Below are 18,795 nucleotides of genomic sequence, written 5' to 3'. Positions count from 1 at the left end.
GAGAGGTCAATGGAATGAAAAAAATATAATGGAAGACACCAAACCAAGAGCTTGGTAACTTTGTTTGTTGTACTGTCTCAACAAGGAGCTTTATTCTACCAGGTAAGACATTTTGACATTTGCCAGTTTTCTCACTTTAAAGTGAAGAATCATTTTAAAAACTAGATCATTCTAAAGACCACAACATAATTCTGATTTGAGAGTAATTTCTACAGCTACTGACATTAAGGAAATGTAAACAGAAAGGCACCTTACAGACAACTAAGTGCTTAAGTAGCTCAAAGGCTGGGAATTTGAGGGGATGAGAATCAAGTAGCCATGTTTAAAAAAAGCAAAGATAGGTATCCCACCATCTATTACGAGCATTACTGGACAAATGTACAAATAAAATTCAGTAAATACAAAGATGTTTATGCTTACAGCAATAAATTCACACAAGAAAAAGCATCAGAATTGTGAAAAGCGAAGTAAATGAAGAGTTTTACAGCAAGGCCAAACCTCTATAAAACAATTATCTCAAATTCCATGTTGCTCCTTCCTTCCACAAACGCTGCCAACAAGACCTCAACATTGTTTAAGTGAAGTGGCTCTGAGAATTAATTTTTTAATCTATTTTATTAAGGCCTTTTCTATTTATCAACCATTAGTATTTAAAATACTAATCTGGTATGTAATATTATGGTAGGAGGTATAGAAATAAAGGAATATGACATATTTCTAAGCCATAGAAAATGCATCAAAATTTGCACAGAAAAGAAGCAAAACAGCTGAAGTCAGATTACATCCTCTGTATATATGTGGGCTATTTGCTTTGGAATTTAAATGACATTCCCATATACAATACACGAGATGATAAAATTTCTATTAGGTCGTTCTGCAACTCATTTATGCACATTTACTTATATCTCCATAGTTTCCCTTAACTTTTTAATTTTCAAATGATTCTCAACCAGGTCAAGGAGCCAATGAAAAGCTAGTTTTCTAGCTACTATAACTAGAAAAACAATTCAATATTGACATAATTTTACTATTAGAAAATGCAGCAGTGGTACTCATTAGACACTATGTTGAAAGTTTCAGATTAGGAATTCAACCTGTGTATAATAAGTGCTGAAAAATACACAATAGCAACATATTATTCACATAAAAGAAGTATATATTACAATAATGCTTACTTCTGGGAAATGGATAACTGAGAAAGTCAGGAGAATTTTCTTTCTACATTCTATCCTTTGATATTGAACTTTCTGTTCTCAAAAAGCACATACAAGGTGGATGTTGGTGGCTCATGCCTGTAATCTCAGGAAGCTGAGAGATCTGAGGACTGTGGTTCAAAGCCAACCCAAGCAGAAAAGTCCCTAAAAGCCTCCTACCTCCAATATACTAACCTCCACCCCCCCTCCCCTGGGCCCCCTGCCACTGGCCCTGCAAAGCACACTATTCTTAATAGACTGGTACACAATGATCTGTGGTCAAATGTGTCCCAGATAATTTATTCCTGAGAGAAGACTATTTTATAATCAAAGGTAATATCAACATCCCTTAATCAAGTCAAGCAGAGGCTGGGCGTAGGTGTCTCATGGCTACAATCCTAGCTACTCAGGAGGCTGAGCTCTGGAGGATCATGGTTCTAAACTAACTCATGCAGAAAAGTCCATGAGACTCCATCTCCAAATTATACATATGCTGGAGGTGCAGGCCAAACAAGCAAGCTTATCCAGAAGGCCCTGAATTCAAACCCCAGTACCAGCAAATAAACAAAATAAAGGTAAAAAATGTTTTCTAATAATAACCTGGTTGTTTTTCATAAGAGCTGGCATCACAGAAGAATGGAGGTTCCACCCCTCCCCCCATCATAATTATCTGATTGTTGTTTGTAAGAGGTGGCATCACAGAGCAGAGGTTCCATCCTTCCCCAGTCCCCATGGAAAATTCTTAGAGATTTGAACCTTTTTGAAGAAAACAGGGTGGCACTTTTATGTGATTTTTTTTTTTTTTTTTTTGTCGGTCATGGAGCTTGACCTCAGGGCCTGGGCACTGTCCCTGAGCTCCTTCACACAAGGCTAGCACTCCACCACTTTGACCCACAGAACCACTTCCAGTTTCTGGTGATTAATTGTAGATAAGAATCTCAAAGAGTTTCCTGCCCTGGCTGGCTTTGAACCGTGATCCTCCAATCTCAACGTTCTGAGTAGTTAAGAATTACAGGTGTGAGCCACCAAGGCCTGGCTTATATGATCTGGAGTTGGAAATGTCCTGTCCTATGGGCAAGATAATTTAATTAAAAAGTTGTATTTGTTTTATATGTAATATATTTACTGAGATGCAGATACACAATTCAAACTATTTGAAGCAAGCTGGGTATAGTCAAACAAATTTAGTGAAGAGGAATTTTATAAATGGTCAGTCATAAATGGTCAGTCATTCCATGGGTAAGGGAGGAGGAAGTAAAAGTCTTGAAGCAGTTAATGTACCATGTCTTTTTGTTTTTGTTTTTTTTTTCTTTCCTGGTGGTGTTGACGATGGAGACAAGGCTCTAGCACAGTGTTACATCCCCAGGCTTTGCAATTGAGTCCTCTTCCAAACTACCTTTTTCCTGTATTGATTCCAAATCCTCTCGTTTTGTTTTTTTTTTTAAAACAATACATCATAGTCACACTAACCATCCACGCCTTATTAATAAAACATGCTTCTGCAAAGCACTCACTCGTTACTGCCATCGTCTACTCAACTAGAAACAGGTCCCTCACATGCCTGGAGAGCTTCCAACTATTCCAAAATTTTGTCCAAGGACTTATCCATCATTTTAAATAACCTCGCTCGGATTCTTAAAATTGTCCTGACCCCACAGAACAACTGGAGCTCTTTAAATAAGTCCTACAAATGTAGTCCTTATTGGTCAGGGGCCTTACCCGCTTGCTCACAAGGACGTTATGCACAGTAAAGATAACGCCACACGACCAGAGCAAGTTCTTTTTCCTCCCGAAATCAATTTAAGAGTCCCTAACTGCATGTCCACCTCTGATTCCGGGGATTTTTTGCGTGGTTGTGTGTGTGGTGTGTGTGTGTGTCGGGGGGAGGGCAAGGAGACGTTCCTCCTTTTCCAGTAACTTAACATTTACTAGGATCAATCGCCAGCCCTCCGCATCAATTAACCTCTCCAGTGTGCCTTCCATCTCCGCTCTCGGGACCTTCGATTTGTTTGGGTCTCGCCAACCCTTTGGGACACTAAGTTTGTTTAGGGCGCGAGCACAGGTTCTCTCCCGCGTCCTCGTCTGTGAACCAAGGACGGCTCTAGCAGGTCGACCGCTCACGAGAAGGGCTGACTGACCAGGAAACCTTTTGCCGTCGCTCGGAGGGAGAAGAAACGGCCCCGGGGCAGAGGCAGACAGCGCCTACGTGCTCCGGAGGCCGAACTGGGAGACCGAGAGGCAATCCGGCCGGGAAAAACAAGCGTGAGGAGGCCGAGGCTGGAGGGGGAAGGGAGGCGGGAGAAGCCGGACCCGGACCGGATCCGGGAGGGGCGGGGAGGGCAGCTCGAGTGCGGCGGCTTCGGCGATCCCCGCCGGCCCGGAGGCGGCGTGGCCGTTATTGCCCTCACGGAAGGGAAGTCGGGGAGCGTCCTCCACTCACCTGGAAGCGGCTTCCGCCGGAGGCTCCAGCGGCCCCCTTCCCAATCTAAGCCACGTCAGCTCGGGAATCCCAAGCGCTACAACTACCACCGCCGCACCGCGCCGCGCCCCGCCAGGGACTCAACCCCTCGCGGTCTGGACGGAAGGTGGGATTATGACATCAACCAATCAACGGTATCGGCAGGGAGTTACCACGGAGACCAGGCACGCCTTGTTTGTAACTAATGACAGTAACCAATCAGAACCTCCGACTCACTCGGTTCCTTGCTGAGACAGCCAAAGGGCTCCAAGAGATAGACGAAGGGCGGGATCACACGCGCGAGCAAGTGACCCGGAAGAGCATGTTTAAAACCGGAAACGAGGGGAGGGTGGGCGTTCCGCGACGGGTCAGGTGTTTGCTGTGTGAAGGGGAAAGTTCCGGTTGTCCCAAATTGCTCCCCTTGAATTTTCTGTGACTGTGGGGACTTTGGACCGAGGGCACTGGTGGCGTGGGGACGGCTGGATGAACTGTGAGAAGGGAGCGGGGCTGCATGAGCTCTCGCCCGTAGAGTTGTGATGGAGTCCAAGAGTTAGTCATCGGGTAAGACCATTGCATTTTGCCAAAAAGTTGGTCACCCGGTACGCTCGTTTCATTTTGAGATGAAAAACCAGAGCCGGACAAGTGTCTTGCCCAAAGACGAACGGCAACCCCGAGTCTGGATGCGGACTAGCACCTGGTGTCAGTGTGAAAGAGGTTCTGGTGCGGTCTCGGAGGACATGGGTGTGTGAGGGACTTGAGCAGAGGAGGACGTTTGTGTGATGTGAGTTAATGAATTTCAGCCAGACCATGAAGTCGTGTATGCCTGTTGAGCTTCCAAGGAAAAGGAAAGAACAGCAAAACAGCCAACTCCCAGTATCTGTCATTTCAGGCATTTTCTTAATAGCAGTAATTTTTTAAGTTATTGGATCTGACTGTGTACTAAGTCCTCAGTCACCTCATTAAATATGAATCCTTACCCTATTGATTATGTAATCTCTTGAGGTTTAAATATCAGTTCAGTAAAGTCTTTTCTGACTACCCAGCTAAAACTGTAGGCTTCTTTCTGTCTTATAATTTTCTTTGCTCTTTCCTTCCCCTAAGCATTTTACTATCTTAACATTCTATTTATCTTATTTTTTCTCTTCACTAGATTATCAATCCCAGAGAAACAGGAATTTTTGTCTCTTGATCTCAGCTATATCTCCAAAACATACAGATATTAAGACAGGAGGGTGCTTGTTGTCTGTTGATACAATAAAGTATGTAGGATTATCCTTATTTTACATGTGGTACAATAAACTTCGGGAGCTTAAGTAATTTACACAAGGTCAGATGGTGAGGGGCAGAAATTGAAAGGATTTAAAGAGGCAGGATTTCAAGTAGCTGTGTAATGCCAGAGCTGCAGGATTTTTGTTAGCACATGATGTTTTCAAACCCTAGTAAACCCCTAGCCTGGATCAAGTCAACAACCGGTCTTTTCCACTATTAACTTTTGTTATGTAGAATGCTGCAGGAGACATCAGGACACATCAGTGTCACCTAGTGGATCAGTGTCATGATCACTGCACTTTCCAGGCTCACTAAATCTTCAGGACTCTTTGAAATCCAGTGTGTCTTTAGCTTGCCCTTCTACTTACATTTATTCAAACTTGTTCAAGTCCCAATCTCATACTTACTCATATTCCCAGAAGATATCACCAGAGAGTCCTATTGAACAGTATCTTACACAAACTTTACCTTTCTGTATACTTATCTGTTTCCATTTTGAACTGTGGAATTGATCTTTCAGTTTTATGGTAATGATACTTCCTTATGGAAGAAGAAATTAGAAAATTGCCTGCCTGGTGGGGGGCCTGCACTCCCCTCTTTCCTTGGGTGAACACACTAGGAATTTCGTTAGAATTACAGTGAACACTAGGGAAATGGGGGAAGACGAAGAAGGGATGGAGAGGTTAAAGTACTAAGTTGAGCCTTCTTCAAAGGCATTGATTGAAAATAAGAGTCCATTTTTGTGAGTTATTTGACTTTTTTTTTCTTTTCTGAGGCAGTCAGGTAGCCCAGTCCTGGAATTCACAATCCTTCTGCTTCTGCATGCTGGGATTACAGACTTTGTAAAAGCCTGCAGAAATACTAGGGCTGCTGTTGATACTCCACACTGAAATTAGCAAGACTGGATTTTTTTCTAAACATGTCATTTAATAATTCTGCATCTAAAAATCAAGAACTCAAACAACAACAGATGCTGGAGGGGATGTGGACAAAAGGAAACCTTACTTCATTGTTGGTGGGAATGTAAACTTGTTCAACCACTTTGTAAAGCAGTATGGAGGTTCCTCAAAAGACTTCACATAGAGCTCCCCTATGACCCAGCAATCCCACTTTTGGGCATTTACCCAAATGTTTACAAACAAGACCACACTAAAGCTACCAGCACAACTATGTTTATTGCAGCATTATTTACCATAGCTAAGATATGGAACCAACCCAGATGCCCCTCAGTAGATGAATGGATCAGGAAAATGTGGTATATATACACAATGGAATTCTATGCCTCCATCAGAAAGAATGACATTGCCCCATTTGTTAGGAAATGGAAAGGCTTGGAAAAAATTATATTAAGTGAAGTAAGCCAAGCCCAAAGAAACATAGGTCCCATGGTTTCCCTTATTTGCAATATCTAGTATATGTATGAGTCAAGCAGAAAAGGTCAGATAATGTGATGTTAGGAAAATGAACCCTTAGATAGGTATTGAAATGTTTTTTTCTTTCATGCATTTGTTTCTAACGCATTTATAAGATTATTTCTTGGTTGCTTTGTATGTCCCTCCCCCACAGTATAACCCCTGCTTTCACTATATTTGATGTCGGTATAATTTGTGGAGGAGATGGGGAAAAACAAGTCGTTTAAATAAGGAAACAGGTGGACCCGTTGCAACAATGAGAAGTACAAGTTGTCATGTCGAAAACGAACTTTACAACTTTGGTGGGGGTGGGGAGGGGGTTGGTGGGGGGGGGGAGAATTGGGTGGTGGTGGGGGGAAGGTATGTGAAGGGTAAACAAAGGAGGAGGCTGCAATTCTTGATAAGAAATGTACTCATTATCTTGCCCATGTAATTGTAACCCCTCTGTATAGTATGTTCACAAAAAATTAAAAAAAAATAATTCTGCATCTTTGTTTACATCCTGCTGGCAGAAAGATGGAGAAAAGCAGATAGGAGGCAGTGAAGAAAGAGGAGAGGGAGAAACTAGTGAGTTATATTCAGAAGTTCCCATAAATCATTCAATGACAAAGTATGTGTTAAATTTATATCCCTCTGAGTAACAATGCATCTGACTTTGTCCAGGGGTAGTGTTTCTCTCCGTCTCCATTCCTTTCTTACATCCAGTGGAATTCTGCAATTGCCTTAGGGGTGAGAAAATTTTTTTTAGCAGTTTAGGGTTTTCAACATTAAAGCTTAGTGAAGCAAGTGGGCTTTGGGAATGGCACTCTGAGGTATACTATCACTTTTGCCTGGTATGCCCACAAAGGGGATTGGGGGATTGCTTCAGGTCCTGCTCCCAACTTTCTTTGTGAGCATATATTTAGATATTCTGAGTGGTCATGCTACCCACATTTGGCCTTTAAAAATTAAAAAAAAACTATTTTAGTTGGTTTCTTCTTACCTAGTCACTCTTTCTCTTGAACTCTAATAAAGATGAAATAATTTATTTTGTACAGACTGAGTTCTCATCTCAGTTTATGTGGCTAGATAGAGGACTTAGCTATCTGATAGGTTCAAAAAATGTATATTTCTGGTATTGTTTCAAGATTGAGGCAACATTTTTATATTTTTCTATATTCTAAGTAAAACCAGAAAACTTACCTGCTTATTCTTTTTCATTATAAATGAAAATTAGAGTTTTGAATGAAATTTTACTAAAATTAGCTTTGAGAGAATGGATAGCATTATAAGACTGAGTATTCCCATCAAGAAATACTGGTATTTCCACTCACTTATACAAAGAGAACTCTCTAGGTTCTTTATGGTAGTTATATTTTTTACTTGTTTTAACTTAAATTCCATATTGTTACAAAAACAAATTGAGGTGAATTCTGCTATTAAAATACAATTAAGGGTAAATAAGGAAACCAGGAATTATTACAGCCAAATCATATAGGTATCTATGATCATAACTAACATTAAGTGTATTTATCTCTGAGATTCCCAAAAGAGACCAAAAAGGAAGCAAAAGGTTATATAGTTCTTACAGTTAAGAAGATAGTCTTATCTGGAGAAATTTTTCTGGTATCAAATCCTATTGAATAGTACTCCCCTTCAAGGACAAAAATCAATCTCCAACAAACAACAGTAACAACCATCAGTAATTCTTAATAACAAATGTGAAAAGCTGAAATAATCCTGACAAGTTTTTCAGAACTGTTGAAAATATTTATTTAGAAAAAAACCTTTAGCTGGAAAACAGAAATGAAAGAAATTTCACATTTCACACAATAGAATTCTATGCTGAATTTAGTCCAACAGTAAAAGCCATACACCTCTATTTATGAGTCTAGAAACAGGGGTATGGAATAAACAAGAAAACAGAGAGGTAGATAACTCCTTTCTTTGTGCCTACAACTTTTGTTTGGGGAGAATCCTTTGGCAAAAATGAGTTAGGATAGCCCTCATCTACCAGCAGGCCAGAGGTAGTATCAACATAATGTCCTGAAATACAGGATTTATGTCAGTTTTCATGATAAGTTTTAAGGGGGTTTGGTCCCACCAGTGAATAAAACTCCTAATTCTATACTAAGCTCATCTTGTTGAATATCAATCTCATTATCTAGTTCTTCCCCAAGCTTCTTCCACCAGGGTGCTTGTATATGCTTCAGTGTGTTGAAATGGGCCTGCTTTGCCTTTGCTGCTACTGGGCCAGACCTGCTTAGGAAGTGCTCAGGTTCTTTCCCTTCTGCCTCCTTCAGATTTGGTGCCTCTGTAATAAACAGAAAATAAATGGTGAATGGAGGCATCCTGTGCCAAACAAGTAGCAACTGAGAAACTACATAATAGGAATTTTGCCACAGCAGACAGGGACAAGATTCCCACTGCCTGTCTGTTACCATGGCCAAGTGGATGGTAAGTGACTCTTCAAAAGTTGCAGTTGCGACTGGCAGCAATACCCTTAAACCCCTGGAAACTTTTATGTTTAAAACAAGTGAGTGATAGATGGTTTTTTAATAGGTGGTTACATATAAAATTATAAAATTATTAGTGAATAGTACTGTACTATCATGTACTTTGGAGGAGGTAGTTCTGGGGCTTGCTAGATAGGTACTTTTTCACTTGAGCCACATCCTCAGCCCTTTTTGCTTTTGTTATTTTTTGAATTAGGGTCTTGGATTTATGTCTTAGCTGGCCTAGACAATGAGCCTCCTATTTATATTTCCTGGATAATGACTTAACAGGCACACCACTATAACCAGCTTTTTAGAGACAGGGTCTCAAGAACTATTTGCTTGGGCTGGCATTGAACCATGAGATCTTTCAATCTCATCTTCACAGGTAGTTAGGATTATAGATGTGAGCCACTACACTTGGCTTATCATCAATTATTTCTAAAGTATGATAAAACCCAGCTATGGGCTCATAGCTCAAGACTGTAATCCTAGCTACTTGGGAGTAGAGATTAGCAGATTGAAGTGGGAGATTTCATGTCAACCAGTAGGTGGGTACAGTGGCATGCACCTGTTATCCTTAGTGATGCATAAAAGCACAAGTAGAAGGACTGTAACTCAAGTCATGAAATGCTCCCTTGAAAATAAACAATGCAAAAAGTAGCTGGAAGTCTGACTGATGTGGTAGTGCAGTAGCATAGCAAGTGTGGGGTTCTGAATTCAATTCTAGTACCATCAAAACCAAAATTCAAACCAAACAATCTTCCCTCAGAAAATCCTTTGGGAAGTATATAACAGAATCTGATTAGTAGGACTCAGCATCCTTGAAATTAGTAAATTTGAGTTGATACATGTGAATGTATTAAGGGTACAGGTGAAAATATGTCCTGGGGGGTAATCTACATGTGGAAACTTTGAGGATAGGGTTAACATACCAATGATGTGTCTTCTAAAGATTTTGTCACTTGTATGGGTTTTTTTTCTTTTTTGTTGGTCTTGGGGCTTGAACTCAGGGCCTGGGTGCTGTTTCTAAGCTCTCTTTGCTCAAGGATAGCACTGTACCACTTTTGAGCCACTTCTGGATTTTTGAGTGGTTAATTGAAGATATGAGTCTCACAGGAACTTTTCTGCTTGGGCTGGCTTCAAACTACCATCCTCAGATCTCAGCCTCCTGAGTAGCTAGGATTACAGGCATGAGCCGCTAGCACCTGGTTTGGCTTTTTTCCTTTCAGGAAAACAAGAAAGAGCACATACTCATCAACTGTTCAATACTGGTGCTGATCTGAGCCATAAGAGCCTCTCTGTGCTGCTGGGATCTTTCTTCTACGACTCTACCCATAAAGTAGTGCTGCAGTCGTTCTTGAGCTTGAGCATGTAGTTCTCTGCTGGCCACATCTGACATCTGAGAACCCTGGAAACACAAGACAGAAAAACTTGTCATGAGAAGGAGATGTATATCCAAGTATATTTTACCCAACTACTTAGCAAAAGACCTTCATTTTACCAACAAAATCTTAGGATAACTGATATCTATATTATACTCTACTACAAGTAAAAAAACAGACTCTTTAAAACAACTTTATATAAAAATGTAGGTGAGGAAGTATCCTTTTGGAAACTTAGGTAGTGGTATTGTAGGTGAAGAGATAACAGAGGAGGTAACAGTGAAAATTAGGGATAGTTTAGTAAAGGTATTGGCTCAGAAGAGAAGTAACAAGGCCTATCCCTTCTTTTCTGGACCTCATTTAAATTACTACCTTATTTCTCAATCCATTCCTGCTCCCAAACCTATCTAAGTTATAATGTTAAAACTGCTTCTTGTTTTACAGAAGGAGGAGCAAAATCAGCTGAAAGATATTCTTTACACTAATCACTAAGCTAAGAGGAACCTGGAAATCTTTGCCTAATTCACAATGTTTGCCTAAGTTAAAATGTTTCTCCAATGTTTTCCTTTAGAATTTTTTATTGTTTTATGATATGTATTTAGGTTTATGATATATCTGTGTCCTTTTTCTTTTTAAATGTCCAATTGCTTCTCTGCTGCATTAACTGAGTGTACCTCTGCCAAGAATTAATTGGTCATATATGTAGGTTTGTTTTTTGACTAGATTCTTCACTTCTAGCTCTTGGAAAAATAAGTTTCTTTAAAAAAATTTTTTACTCGTGACTTCAGAGATAGAATATTAAAGATTTTTCTCCCTAGGCTGGCTTCAAACTGAGATCCTCTGGATCTTAGCTTCCTGAGCACAGGTATGAACCGTGAGTATCAAGCTACTAGTTTCTGTTTCTATCAGTTTGCTTATTCTAGGTCATTCAGATAAATGGATTCATCCAATATTTGTCTTGTTTCTTGCTTATTTCACTTAGCATGTCTTCAAAGCTCATTCATGTTGGCATAGCAGAATTCTTATGTCTTCTTAATTAATGGCCCCTTTATCATTATACTTTGTTCCACATTGTATTTTTTCATATTTACTCTTATAATCAACATATAGTCTATAAGGTTCAGAACATTTACACTTATTGTCTATCATCTTGATATATTCTATTTGTTAGCTTTTTTCTTTTTAGTCCTTTTTGATTAATTGGGTATATGTTGTGATTCAATTTAATTTCCTTTGTAATATTATTAGCTATATAACTCTTTGCTCTTAATTTTTTTGGTTACTTTAGGGTTCTTAGTATGCACTTTTAATTTATCATATTACTTTAAGTAATAGAACACTTCATATATAAGAAACTTTCAATCATGTATTGTTTCTTCCCTCCTGGTTTTTATGCTCTTGTTGTACAAAATGTGCATTTCACCTTTTAGAATGTTACAAACAATATTATAAATTGATATTAAACAGACTAAAACCAATAGCCTGTTCATGAAAATGATTTTAACTGACATAGAGCGACACATTTTCATATAATCTATGGCTGCTTTAGTCCCCAAGAATGGAGGAATATTTAGCAGAGAGGCTGAATGGCCTACAAAACTGAAAAGTTTGGCTATGTGGTGCACATTAAAGATGCAGTTATATTTAATAAAGATTTATATAATGAGGAAAAAATATATAAGGGTTTATATAAGTAGGAGGTCTTACTTGTATCACTGAACTAAATCGTGCTATTCAATTAAGATTTTTATCATTGCTCATTTCAAGGAGCTATCATATTTATGCTCAGCTAGTAATACATTTATAATCCTCTTGTTATTATTTATTTTTTTGCTGGGAGGCAGGGGAGCTGTTCTGCATGAATAAAAAGATGAACAGCAGGATTATCTAAATATCACATCAGACAACTAAGATTAGTCATTTAGTCTTTCAGTTTTAACTATGTGTGTATGTATTCCTGTAAAAAGGAGGGAGGGAAAACGGGAGGAAGAATTGGAGGAAAAGAGATCATGAATTTAGACACATCTACCATAGTCATAGCAAAATGTGAATAGTACCAAGATATACTAACTGTAGTTGATTCAAATGAGGTAAGAATTCTGATTATGAGAAATGTATAAACTAGCAACTATAAAATTTAAGAAGTATGTGAAAGTTGGAAGAAATGTTATCAGTAGAAGTACAGGTAATTAAAACGAATGACAGAGGTAGTAAATCACTTAAGAAGAGAAATGATCTTCACAGACATAAAGGAATGTAAGGTCAAGAATCAAGAAAGCCAGGCACTGGTGGCTTACACCTTTAATGCTAGCTACATAGGAGGCTGAGATCTGAGGTTTGTGGTTCAAAGCCAGCCTGGGCAGGAAAGTCCATGAGACTCTTATCTTCAATAAACTACCAAAAAAGCCAGAGGTGGAGCTTTGGCTCAAGTGGTAGAGTGCTAGCTTTGAGCAAAAGAAGCTCAGGGACAGCACCCATGCCGAGTTTAAGCCCCAGGACTGGCAATAAAAAGAACCATGATAGAAGCAGCAAATACCACTTGATGTTCAGTACTGTGGTCACAGAAAGTTTGAAATATGGATGTATCCATTAGGAAGAAAATATTTTCAGTATTACAGTAAGAAAATAAAAAGATGCAGGCTCTCAAGTGCTGTATCTGATTTAAGATTCCTGGGGGTTTGGGAATAATCTAGCAAATATAAGTTCTTATGTATGCTTGGGTATACATATGTAAGAATGAATACTATTGATTGACAGCTACATAGATATGTATATATACATATGTGTATAAACACACTTGGTTTTTTTTTTGGGGGGGGGTCCAGTCGTGGGGCCTGAACTCTGGGCCTGGGCGCTGTCCCTCAGCTCTTCAGCTCAAGGCTAGTGCTCTACCACTTGAGCCACAGTGCCACTTTTGTCTTTTTTTCTTTTTGCTTATGTGGTGCTGGGGAATCGAACCCAGGGCCTCAGGCATGCAAGGCAAGCGCTCTAACACTGAGCCACCTTCCCCGCCACACTTGTTTTTTTGTGTGCTAGTACTAGGGTTGAACTCAAAGCCTTGCATAGCTTTCTTGTTCATGACGTGATATTCTACCACCTGAGCCACACCTCCAGCCCAACTATATATGCTCCTTTTGGAAGATTTAAAGTAGCCAAAGTTTTACTGTACTATTGTAAAAGAAGCAGTGATGATGTCTATTGGTGTAGTATGGGAAATAACTGATTTGAAGAAAAGCCTCCTTTACTACTAACTATACTTTTTTTGCAATAATAAGAAGTTAGTGGAGGTGTGGCTCAAGTGGTAGAGCATTATCCTTCAACAAGAATAACAACAACAAAAAGCTTGAGGGCAGCACCCACGTCCTGAGTTCAAGCTGCAGGACTGGCACAAAAAAGAAAAACTTTAAATCCATTCACATTATGGTAAAGCCAATGAATTACCTTGTATCAACAAACAATAACTGTGCATACACATATAAAGCACTGCTTTTCTGAATACCATAAAATGACAAAGAGGCCTACATACTGGATGTCTTCTGATATAGTCATCTACTTGTTGTTTTAGTTCCACTCTGCGTGCATCAGGCAGTTCTTGGAATCTGTGCCAGGAAGCAAACAGTTTCCTTTTCTTACGGCACTTTGCTAGGAATTTAAGAACCTGGGGAAGAAAGAAGAGGCTTGTGATTTTGCTATCTTCTCTCTACAGCATAATGTTAGTGACACCCATACACACTGAGTATGTATGAGAAGAGGGATAAGAAGGTGATGGAGTAAAGGATGGACAATGACCTTTTAACTATACAGGTGTTCTTCAATTTAAGGAGAGGCTGTGTCCTGATAAGCCTCTTAAAGTTGAAAATACTGTTGAGTCACAAATACATTTAATACACCTAGCTTATGTAACACCATAGTGTGGTTTCTGATGAATGAAACATCACTTTCATATCATGCTAAAGTAGGAACCATATGTATATTCTTCTGTAGTACTTTAATTTTCATAAGATATTCACATTTCTGTAGCAACCAATGAAGATGAACAAAAGATTAAAAACAGACTTCTCAATTCTAGTTTCTGTATGATTCTTCATGATTCTGAGCAAGTCCAGTCACCTGAGCTCTACAGGTTCTAGGTGAATAGACAACAGCAATCCTAATTCTACATGGATGTAGGATGGTAAATAAGAGCCAGTGTACAAGAAGAAGCTTCATAAATGGAAAAATATAAAATTGTGAGGTATGACTCACAAAGAATAGGCTCCTGGTAAAATAACTCTTATTACAGTAATTATTTGAAACAAATATAAATTGTTCTCCCCAGTTTTTCTTTTCCATTCTCAGTTGTTTTAATTTCATCCAAGTTAAATATTAACTTTCTTTTAAAGGGTTGTTGGTAAATCATGGCCTACAAGCTAAATCTAGCCTGTTGCTAGTTTCTATGTGGCCTTTGGGATAGAAATGTTTTTACATTTTATGTGGTTAGAAAATTAAAACAAAATTTTGTGACATATAAAACTATATGAAATTCAGAATTTAACTGGGTATACTGACACATGCCTGTAACCTAGTTATGTGTTGTAGATGATGGGAGGATCATGCCTGGAGGCCGGTGAGAGCAAAAAGATTAGCGAAACTGTATTTCAAAACAAGCTACACTTAATACCTGTAATCCTACAAATGTAGTAAGTATAAGTAGGAGGGTCTTAAGTTTAAGACTAGCCTGGGAAAAAAAGCTCCAGAAAAAAAAAACTAAAAGCATAAAGGGCTAGACAAGTGGTTCAAGTAGTGAAATACTAGCCTTGCCAGTGTGAAGGCCTGAATGCAAACGCCATTACCACCAAATAATGCACAAAGTAAGGGAAGGACAAAAGGTAGATGATAGCTCTGGCCATTATTCTGCTGAGCACTCTAGGAACCCTCCCTTTTTCCCTTACTTCATTCCTTTCCATCTTCGTCCTCTTTTTTTTTTTGTTGTTGTTGTTGGTGGTGGTGGTTGTGGGGCTTGAACTCTGGGCCTGGGCACTGTCCCTCAGCTCTTCAGCGCAAGGTGAGTGCTCTACCTCTTGAGCCACAATGCCACTTCCCATTTTTTTAGTGGTTTATTGGAGATCAGAGTCCCACGGACTTTTATGCCCGGGTTGGCTTTGAACTGGGATCCTAAGATCTCAGCTTCCTAAGTAGCTAGGATTACAGGTGTGAGCCACCAGCACCTAGCCAGGATATCCTTAAACTCCTAGACTCAAGGGATCCTTTAGCCTCAGCTTCTAAAGGGTTGGGACTTTAGGCCCAGAACACTATACTCAAAACTTTTTCTTTCTTACCAAGATCAGTCACAGTGCAAAAAGAAATAAGTCACAATGTTCTAGTTGCAAATAAAAATCATGTGAAATACTATTTCTCCAGTTATGTAAACATACAAAAAAATCGCATTTTATCACATAGTGTAACTGCCAATACTTTATATTCTTCAATAATAAATATTCAAAATTTAATGGGTATTTTACACTTAGGACACATTCCAGACTATGTACATGTCACATACGCCACAGGCACATGTGCTTAACAGATACTAAACTGGATAATCAAGGTCCACAGTGTGATAGCTTTTAAAATACAACAAAATGTGTTCTCTTTTCTGATCACTGCTCTGTTCTAGTTTTCTGTTTTCTTCGTTTTGTACCTTCACTCCCACTTCTTTTTTCTTCTTCTTCGAAAGCAATTTTTTTCATTTTCTATTTTGCTTTGGCTACACTGTTGTTTAGTAGTGAGATGCAGACTATCAATATGACTTTTGCTTTTGCAGACCACACGTGTGTGCATGTTTGTTCATGTGGGCACACATTCTGATATTGAGGCTCAAGGCCTGGATCAAGGTTGGTCTTCTATTGCTTTGAGGCTCAAGGCCTGGATCAAGGTTGGTCTTCTATTGCTCGTGTGTGTGTGTGTGTGTGTGTGTGTGTGTGTGTGTGTGTGTGTGTGTGTGTGTGTGATCTTGAGGCTTGAACTCAAGGTGTGTGTGTGTGTGTGTGTGTGTGTGTGATCTTGAGACTTGAACTCAAGGTGTGTGTGTGTGTGTGTGTGTGTGTGTGTGTGTGTGTGTGTGTGTGTGTGTGTGTGTGTGTGTGTGTGTGTGTGTGTGTGTGTGTGTGTGTGTGTGTGTGTGTGTGTGTGTGTGTGTGTGTGTGTGTGTGATCTTGAGGCTTGAACTCAAGGCCTGGATCAAGGTTGGTCCTCTACTGCTTGAGTCACATAGCTCCACTTTTGGTTTTTGGTAGCTGGAGATAAACCTCACATACTTTTCTGCCTGGGTCAGCTTTGAACTGCAATCTTCAGATCTCAGCCTCCTAGGATTAGTATTGCAAGTATGTGCCACCCATGCCCTGCTTGCTCATACTTTGTTTGTGCTTACTTCAACATAGACTCACTCATACTTCTTTTTTTAAATTGAGCAGACATGAGCTTCCAGGATGCAGATGGAAAGTAAAAAAGCCAAAACAATTTGAGGTAAATGGCAAAGCCAGATTTGAACATTATTTTGTTTCCTTATCCAGAACTTTTTGTTTCTAGTCAGACTCACTGCTCTTTGAAGTATAACAGCTGCTTTATACTCTCTAAGAGATGGCCTCTGTTGGCGAAAATTCTTCCTTTCTCTGTATCCTCTCCAATGTTTCTGGATAATAATTGCTGACTTCTCTTCAAGTTCCTTATTGAACTTCTCCACTTGACCTGAAAAGATGACATATATTACAACATGTTTACTGTTATGTCTTCTCAAGTTCTAAAATCAGGACTATGATTTTGCAGTCCATTTTTCAATATTGGTTATTAATTTTTCTAATTCTATCATTTTATAATAGTTCTAAGAGTTAGAAACTAAGTCTCCCAGACTATGTAATCACCACTGCTGCTGCTTCCTTTATTATTATTTTTTCCTATACTGAGATTTGAAATCAGTGCTAGGCAAGCACTCTATAATCTGGATCATACCCCTATTCCTTTTTGCTTTAGTTTGTTTTTCAGGTAGTGTCTTAGTATTTTGTACTTTTTCCTGAACTGGTTTTGGACCCTGATACTTCTGCCTCCTTAATACCCTGGATCATAGGCATGTATCAAAACACTTAGCCTGTTTTTGGATGTAGGGTCCAATTAACTTTTAGTCTGAGCTAGACTACAATTTTATTTCTGTCCTCCTTCTCCACCAAGTAGCTGGGACTACAGGTGTGAGTCACCATGCTTGGCTCCCTATGAAGCTTCTTTAGAGAAAGGACTTGAATATAAAAAGAAGTTGTAACTTTTTTCCAATTCAGACTTGATAGTTGATGATGAGCAATGCCTCCATTTTCTTTCCTTTCAGATAAATATAAACTTCAAGATAGCTGTCAGAGACACAAAGATACTCTTTGAAAGGAGTTAGAATATCACTGCTACATACCATCATCAAAGCTTTAATAAAGTTTACCTGAGCTGGGTGCCAGTGGCTGGAGCTTGTAATTCTAGCTAAAACTGAGGACTGCAGTTCAAAACCAGTCTCAACAGACAAATCTGAGAGACTCACATCTCTAATTAACAAGCAAGAAGCTAGAAGTGGAGGTGTGACTTAAGTGGTAGAATGCCTTGAGCAAAAAAGCCAAGAGTTAACACAAGGTCCTTAGTTCAAGCCCTAACACTGGCAAAAAGGAAGAAAAAATGGTTTATTTGAGAGAGAGAGACAGACAGAGAGAGAGAGAGACAGAGAGAGAGAGAGAGAGAGAGAGAGAACAAACTGCACAATAGTTCCCATTTTTTAGAAGAAATTATCAGGTAGGTCAAGACGTTTATTTAGTAAAAGATACTCAGCATCACAATATAAACTTTACAATAACTTTATGATGTAAATTTGTAAAGTTTATATTGTCACTCACCTGGATGAATTATTTCAAGCATATTCAGTCGTAATTCTCGGGAAAGTCTCATAGCTCTCTGTCTTTGAAGCTTTGATCTTAATTTGAGGTCTTCTTCTTCCTTCTGTCTATTCACTTTTAATATCATCTTTGCTCGTTTAGATCTGTGATGGAAACAGTAAGTGCCTTAAAAACAATTTCTCATATGTTCATCTAAGGAATGGATGAAATGGTTGATTACATAAGTATTCAAACAAATATAGACAAAAAGGTTTTAAAGGCATGAGGAAACATTGTCATGTGCATTTGTTTTGTACTTTCCAGGAGAAATATCTGGATATAAGCATCAAATGTCCCAATAAATGTCTGAAATATACATCAAAGGGCTTAAAAATGTTGACTATTTCCATTTATAATAATTTTCTTATGGAAATAACCAAGTATGTAAACATTTGTGTTCAAGGATGTTGGTAATAATAGTATTACAATAGTAATAAGTTGAAAAAAAGCTATGTCTCCTAATAGAGTTAGATAAATACTGATTTATCTGATAAAATTCTATGCTATATGAAAAAATAAAAATTTCAAAGAATAGTGTCATGTAATAAGTTAGGTGAAAATAAAATTAAAATATAGAAGAATGAAATGTAAATTATGTTTGAAAATTTATATTAGCCCTTGTCTCAGAAACAAGCAAACAAAAAAAGTGTTCGCTTATAGAGAAAAG

General features: G+C 38.8%; 2 protein-coding genes across 9 annotated transcripts in view; both read right to left on the bottom strand.

Annotated features, from left to right (window-relative positions):
• Positions 1 to 3,750, bottom strand: part of Golgb1 (golgin B1) — a 58,958-nt gene extending 55,208 nt beyond the window's left edge. For all 5 annotated transcript variants that reach the window (XM_070030109.1, XM_070030110.1, XM_070030114.1 and 2 more), the window contains exon 1: positions 3,634 to 3,750. The gene's annotated coding sequence lies outside the window, so the exon portion shown is untranslated. The remainder of the gene's footprint in view (positions 1 to 3,633) is intronic.
• Positions 3,751 to 7,736: 3,986 nt separating this feature from the next.
• Iqcb1 (IQ motif containing B1) overlaps positions 7,737 to 18,795 on the bottom strand; it is a 46,898-nt gene continuing 35,839 nt past the window's right edge. For all 4 annotated transcript variants that reach the window (XM_070030105.1, XM_070030106.1, XM_070030107.1 and 1 more), the window contains 5 exons: positions 18,090 to 18,232; positions 16,766 to 16,914; positions 13,718 to 13,849; positions 10,061 to 10,217; positions 7,737 to 8,625 (listed from right to left, as the gene is read on the bottom strand). In XM_070030105.1, coding sequence (XP_069886206.1) covers positions 8,396 to 8,625; positions 10,061 to 10,217; positions 13,718 to 13,849; positions 16,766 to 16,914; positions 18,090 to 18,232 — 811 coding nt within the window. In that variant the 3' untranslated portion in view covers positions 7,737 to 8,395. The remainder of the gene's footprint in view (positions 8,626 to 10,060; positions 10,218 to 13,717; positions 13,850 to 16,765; positions 16,915 to 18,089; positions 18,233 to 18,795) is intronic.

This window comes from Dipodomys merriami, unplaced genomic scaffold (assembly GCF_024711535.1).
Source record: "Dipodomys merriami isolate MVZ:Mamm:240054 unplaced genomic scaffold, mDipMer1.0.p SCAF_2, whole genome shotgun sequence".
Taxonomy (NCBI): Eukaryota; Metazoa; Chordata; class Mammalia; order Rodentia; family Heteromyidae; genus Dipodomys; species Dipodomys merriami.
Note: the sequence above shows the minus strand (reverse complement) of the source record. Positions and strands in the feature narration are given on the sequence as shown.